A 6,727-nucleotide genomic window follows, 5' to 3' on the forward strand; every position below is an offset into this window, starting at 1 on the left:
CAAAAGCTTATTTACCCTTATATCAACCAAAGGTTGAAAGATTATAATAGCAACTATTTTGTACCTCCATGGGGTTTTTTTGCTGCTTCTTTCTTTGGAAGCAATGCTTATATGAGTAGAATGTTAGTGAAAAGTTGCTGTCTTTCCTTTTTAAAATGTGTTGTTTTTGCAAGGCATGTGATAGAGCTTCAATGCATTACTTAGGGCCGCATGTCTTGTGCATCCTGTTCCATGTTATCTAGAGTGTTAATTAAATTGTTAATTACATTCTCAAGAATAATAGTGGGTCAATACGAAAATTAATGAACATTGATTTTAGAAACTTACATTTAAAGTCTGCTCTAATTATTCAGCAGTGATACTGCATGTCTGGCATATCCTGTATTAATTGTAGATGAGAGTAGAACATACATTAGCAACATATTTGCAAATGCTCTCTTTGTTAGCATGGCTGTGTTGCCCAGAGAATGTCAAATTGCAGAAAGATAAACAGTGGAAATGCTGATAAATACAGTATGGTGTACAGTGATTTGATTGTGGTTATTGTGCTTCTAGGTCCTGCCTAGAATCTATATTACTGTATTTCTTGAAACAATATATAATATTCAGTAGCTATTGAAATAAGAGCCAGTGTGGTGAGTGCTTAGAGTTTTGGACTAGAATGGGGAAGAGCCTGGTTGAAATTTCCACTCAGCCATAAAGAAGTCATGGGAGGACCTGAAGCTGGTCACTATCCGCCTCACAGGATAAAATGGGTGGACCCTGGTGCTTCTGAACTCTGTGGAGGAAGGGCAGGCTCACAGGCTGGACCAATCCGGTTGTGATGAAATAACCACAGACATGACCAAACTAGGTGTGACATGACTCACAACATCCGACCTCACATATTTATTTCTAAACTATCAGTAGCAACGGTTGGGAGCCCAATCAGGACCGGCCCCATGGTAGGATGGAGCACTAGCGGAGGGAGGCCAGCGGCGGCCCGTGTCTGGCCGCAACTGCCCCCCTCGCCCTGCCCCCTATGTATTGCATCAGATGCAAGCGGTTAGCCATGCCCCCACTTGACGTCACACTGCGGGAGGGGTCTAGCTTCTGAACAGGTGACGTGGCCCCCTTCGGGAGTTAGATCCAGGCCAGCGCTGCCTTTGCAGGGTGGCCAGGAGCAGCTCTCCCTGCCATAGGCAGCACGGACCATTTAACTCCCGAACTGGGACTCACGGGGACACCCTGAGGGGTAGCGGCCCGGGTTCTTTGAACCCGGTCAGCCAAAGGTGGCTATGCCCCTGTGATGGAGGGAAGGTTTCTGTTAACCTTTGTCCTGGGCCATGATCCTGCTGTAGCTCACCCTCCAAACTGCTCCTGGAAGGAATCTGTCATTTGTGCCAACTGCAGCTTATTTCTCAAGGAAAAGAGCAGCCACAGGGGGCCATTTAAGTGAGGAATGTAATGGGGGCAAAGGACTGAAGAAAGCTCCCCCTCTTGCTTCAGTCCTGTCCAGCTGCTATTTACAGTTTCAGAAATGGACACGCAAGAGCCAGTGTTGTGATAAATGTCACATTTAGTTTGCCCTGTATTGCTTTACGAACAAAGGAAATGTTTGTACAGGTTGCATGTCCTTATGGGGACATCTTTGTTGCCCTGTGACCACACTGACCTAAAGGGGAGCCTGAACATATCTGATCTCAGAAGCTAAATGGGCTTGGGCCAGGCTCACCAGGGCTGTCGTGAGGGCAGGGTGGGCAGAGCAAGCTGGGCGACCACTAGCAGCCCCACACATTTGTTACCGTCATTAACATTCGCTGGAAGGGGGCCCCTGCACTTTGGATGGCCCCATGGGTCCCTACTCTCTAAGGATGGCCCCATGGGTTGTTCTTAGATAGGAGACTGCCTAGGGAATCATCTCTAAACATATTTCAGTAAATTCTCCTCCTCCTACTTTGAGCATAGAAAGAATTCAGTTAATGTTTGATTCATTGGATGAGAGAGGAAGAACAGCAGACATCTTCTGCTAGGCGTTCAGACCCACACTTTTCACAAAACATTATTCTACCAGAGAGGGGTTTTTTGGTTTGACATACACCCATCTACCAGTATCCATTCCTAATTGGTTTACACAGTCTGGACCATACACATACTGTGCATATTGGTGAACTGCAGGGAGATAGGTCTGGGTGGCTCACGTGAGCGAGACAAGCTGCATGCTGCAGCAGAAGCCAGCACTATTGCATTTAAGAGCAGATGTCTAGGAATGCCACTAGTAGCAGGCTGTGTGTGGAATATTATCCTGGTTAGCCTTAGGCGAATCTGATTTCAAGCAGGGGTAGTTGACTTCCCTAGTTCTCAGAAACACATCAGAAATGTTGGATGACGTCTGCTAATGTATGTATTCCATATTTAAGGCACACAATTTGCAACTTCATTTAAGAAAAATGGCAGCTCTTCTCTCGAGTCATTGATCTTCAGTGATCAAGCAGAGGCCTTCAAGCTGCTACTGGATAGCCATCAGCTGGGGGTGCCCTAGCTCTGGATTTCCTGAACTGAGCTGCACATTGGACTAGTAGATGATCTGCAAGGCTTCCTCCAGCTCTGATTCTCTTATGGCTTGCCAGGCTGCTGAACTGACTTTGATGGTCTTGTAGTAGAGGAGAGCTGACACAGTAGTACACAGTATGAACAAACTAACCAAGTACTACTTGTTGGGATTTTGCAATGGACATTGTCTCAGTTCTCTATGTGGGGCATGCTTGTGTATATCAAACTGTGTGTACTTGCTTGGGTTTGGAGTCACTGTGTTTGCTGATCTCCTCCTCACTTGCTGTCAGGGGTGTAACTATAATTGGGCAAGGTTGCCTCGGGGCCTGCTGCCTCCAGGGGCCCCCCAGAGACATGTCACATGGCTCCCTTTTAATGAATTTGTTCAGAATTACGAGAAAACATACATAGGCTCACCCTGCATGGTTGAAAGTCTCCTTTGCTAATCTGCAGTGAAGGACCCATTTTAATAATTAGTGTTTCTAGTGTGTTGTAGGCATTAAAAGTAGCACAATTATATAGTATTCAATGTTTATCACTATATATTGTGAAGTGTGCGCGTGTGTATTAGTGAAATGTATTTCCAGGCGGCATACTTATTTTGAAATATCAGACTTAAATCCTTGGGGGCCTGGGGTGTGCGGAGGCTCTGGACTTTGAGGGGGGGCATTTTAAAATCTCATCTCTGGGCCCACTCCAACCTTGCTATGCCCCTGCTTGCTGTCTTGAATTTCAAACTGAGAGATTCTCCCTCTCTCTGCATAAGAGACTGTTAGTCTGTTTATAGTTTTCTTAGCCTATGTTTTAGTTAGTAATAAATATCAAACTTTTGTTTCCCAGTTAATGTTGGCTTCCTGTTCAATCACTTATAGCGTATGAGTAATTTATCTGCAACACTACTGATGTAATGTTTGGAGGCTTTGCAATATTTTGGGTAATAGATCAAAACACAGGTTACAAATTCATTAGTACTCTGTCATGTCTTCCAGATCTAGAGGGATGGCATTTGGACCGGCAAACCTTGGGGAGGAAGCCATCAAACACTTCATTTCAAAGCATCGTTGTAACTCTTGTTGCCGAAAACTCAGACTCCCTGGTATGCACTAGAAAAGCTTTGTGTGTTTCTGAACAAAGCCCTACTAAGAACAACTTGTCCCTGCATCTAGGATGGATGGTGACTTGTACGCACTTGGGTTTCTCAAATTCTTTTCTCTGCCTAGCTTCCGATCTCCCAATTGAGAGTTAAAAATCTCCTGGCAGCAAAGAACTCTAGAAAGCTGTTTATTTAAGGGCTTTCCATATGTCTTTGGAATACTGCAGAGTGCCAACACATATAGGCAGCATTCCTTGCTCTGTATTTCCCTTCTGGTAAGCTCTTGAAAATACCATATATCATTACACATTGAATTATTTCCCTTCTCCAAACAGAATCTTAGACAAGATTCTAGTGGAGTGACTAAAGCAGCAATTTCTACTGCTGCAGTAAGGAGCAAAAACCTCCCATTAAGAGTAGTAGATTATCCATCTCAGCATAATTTGTTTTTCTCTCAACCCATAAATAGTGCTTCTAAATATCCTCTTCTTTGAAATGTTTGATGTGTTAGGAACAGAAATCATGTTGTCCTGCAGTGATTACACTTGCCTTATGCTGTTGCTAAAATATTTGCACCTCCAGATGTTATGTGCACAGACATGGTAGGCTGAAAAGAGAGCAAGGCAGAGAAAGGAATTGTCCACATATTTTCCCATCTATGTGTACCTTAAAGTGGATGGTTTACAGTGCAGTTATGAAGCATTGGGGCTGCTCAGGAAAAATACCCTCTCCCACATTCTTGCCAACTGTTCCTCCAATGCAGACGAACTCCCCTGAAGGCTTCCCCAGCTGAACTCAGGGACTGGACAGGCACAATAGATGGTTCTTAAAATACTTTGGGACTGGGCCATTTAGGGCTGTAAAGGTCATAACCATAACTTTAAAAGTCAGAAACACTTCAGCAGCCACTGTAGTTGCCACAAAACCAGTGTTATGTGGTTCAGCAGACTGGCTGCCACATTCTGCACTTGCTGAAGCTTCCGAATGCTCTGTGAGGGCAGCCAGTAGCGGCTCATCCTAATGAGCCCGGGGGGTGCCAAAGGACATGCAATTGCCTCTGGTTCCTGGTGGTCCTGGTTGTGCCTCTCTCCCCCATGCTGTCCTGCCCTGATGTTAGTGAGAGCCACACTGCATGCAGGCTGCCTGTTTGTCAGGTAGAACTACATGGGCCGGTCCAAGATTATTGATCAGTTAATGACAAAAAGAGCCCCCCTCCCCCAATATTCCTTCATCTATTCAAACTAGTTTTAATCAGAAATATAAGAGGCTATTCACATGCGCATGCAAAACTGAGTTAAGGGAGCCCAGTCCGGTTTTGCATGTGCATGTGAACCGCCAGGATCGGGACGATCCCGGCAGCACCCCGGCAACAAACCTGCCTAACTAGCCACCCTTAAAAATGAGGTTAAGGGACTGAGCCACCCCCTTAACCTTGTGAGAAGAGGCTCTAAGTGTAATAATAAACTGAACAACATAGATCCACAATCTGTACCTTGACTGTATAGACAACAAATAGCATATGACCATAAAAATACCCTGAATAAAAATTATGTAAAGACCACATAGTCAAACAAATAGCCCAAACAAAACTCATATAAACATTAATTAAGTATATAATCCAGGGTAAAAATAAACACCATCACAAATATATATGGAACATCCTTGTATTATAAAATCTAAGAAGTCCCCAAAAGGACATTTTAACGGTACAACCTCCATGAGGAACAGTTCATTGTACAAATTGGATATAGAAGTTTATTAATTCCCTTGGAGACCCAGGACTCCCATTATATGCTATTTATTGTATATATAGTGAAGGTACAGATTGTGGAGTTGTATTGTCCAATTTATTATTACACTTATATTTCTGAATAAAACTAATTTGAATAGATGAAGGGGTGTGTGTGAGAGAGCGAGAGCGAGAGTGAGAACGAGCGAGCTCTTTTTTTTTTTTTTTTTGGTCCACTGGTATCATTTCCAAGACCTTATAAGCTTTTGTGCAGTCACGGTTCTGGTCAATGATTAGCCAGGCTGCACAGCCCTACTTGATGAATAGCCACTATGTAGGTTGGCCACTGTGCATGCACAGCACCGCTGCTCCCTGTGGCTTGCAGGTGCCGGCAGGATTGCAAGTAAGGACTTTTAAAGGTACCTCTCACCCCCCCCCCCCCGCCCTCACCAGCAGCCAGTGCCACTGCTGTATACTAAGCACTTGCATTCTGAGTAGTTCACTGTTTTCTCCATAGATTTGAAAAGAAATGACTACACGCCTGGGAGGCAAAATCCAGCTTTTGAAGGTGACACAGAAGCAGTGGCAGCGTCAGGAGATGAAGATCTTAACAATGGCAAAGATGAACCATTGGAATATAATAGCAGATTGTGATGCAAGGGATGGGCAGACAGGGTCTAGCCATTGGAACAATTCCATAGTGTGTATTTGGCTGAAGGGATAAACTAGAAGTACATCCCCTTCTATTTGAATGCTGAGAAAATGAAAGCCATTTATATGCTTGTGAGTGCATGAACAAATGCTTAGCAGACTATTGAAAAAGAACCTCCTGAGTTATTGACTTCAGTGTACTTTTGTTTCTATGGATTTACTCTGAGATTATTCATTAAAGTCACTGGGATGTCTGTAATAGTAATTCAATTTATTTCTTTTTAAAATGTGACTGAGAATAAAGTAATGGAGAGGAACTGTAACAAAATGAATGGATTTTTTTAAAAATTGTCATTCTCCTAGGAAGAGCTGCTTGATTCTCTGCCCATCCCTTTTTGAACTTTTTTGTTGGGAGGGGAGCAGGTGGAGGCAATATCAATCCAAATCTGTTAAGAGACCACAACAAACCATCCTGGTTCCCTCCTGGTGTGTGTGTGTGTGTGTGTGTGTGTGTGTGTGTGTGATGTACAAAATATTTTGACTCGAAACAGGCTGTTTCAAGTGTCTCCAGCTCGAAACCAAACACCCTTTAAATAAAGAGGCTGTTTCAAGCTCGGAACAAAACAACCCCGTTTTGATTCAAAACATTTCAAGTACCATTTTAGAGGCCAGTTTTTCCCTGGCAGATTGGTTTTCTGGCACTGGCTTCTGATCCAATGGGG

General features: G+C 43.8%; 1 protein-coding gene across 1 annotated transcript in view; it reads left to right on the forward strand.

Moving 5' to 3' along the window:
• TRPM6 (transient receptor potential cation channel subfamily M member 6) overlaps positions 1–6,446 on the forward strand; it is a 140,732-nt gene extending 134,286 nt beyond the window's left edge. Inside the window, exons 36-37 of the mRNA XM_053300488.1 lie at positions 3,522–3,628; positions 5,872–6,446. Coding sequence (XP_053156463.1) covers positions 3,522–3,628; positions 5,872–6,008 — 244 coding nt within the window. The 3' untranslated portion in view covers positions 6,009–6,446. The remainder of the gene's footprint in view (positions 1–3,521; positions 3,629–5,871) is intronic.
• The last annotated feature ends 281 nt before the right edge of the window (positions 6,447–6,727 follow it).

Source organism: Hemicordylus capensis, chromosome 2 (genome assembly GCF_027244095.1).
Source record: "Hemicordylus capensis ecotype Gifberg chromosome 2, rHemCap1.1.pri, whole genome shotgun sequence".
Taxonomy (NCBI): domain Eukaryota; kingdom Metazoa; phylum Chordata; class Lepidosauria; order Squamata; family Cordylidae; genus Hemicordylus; species Hemicordylus capensis.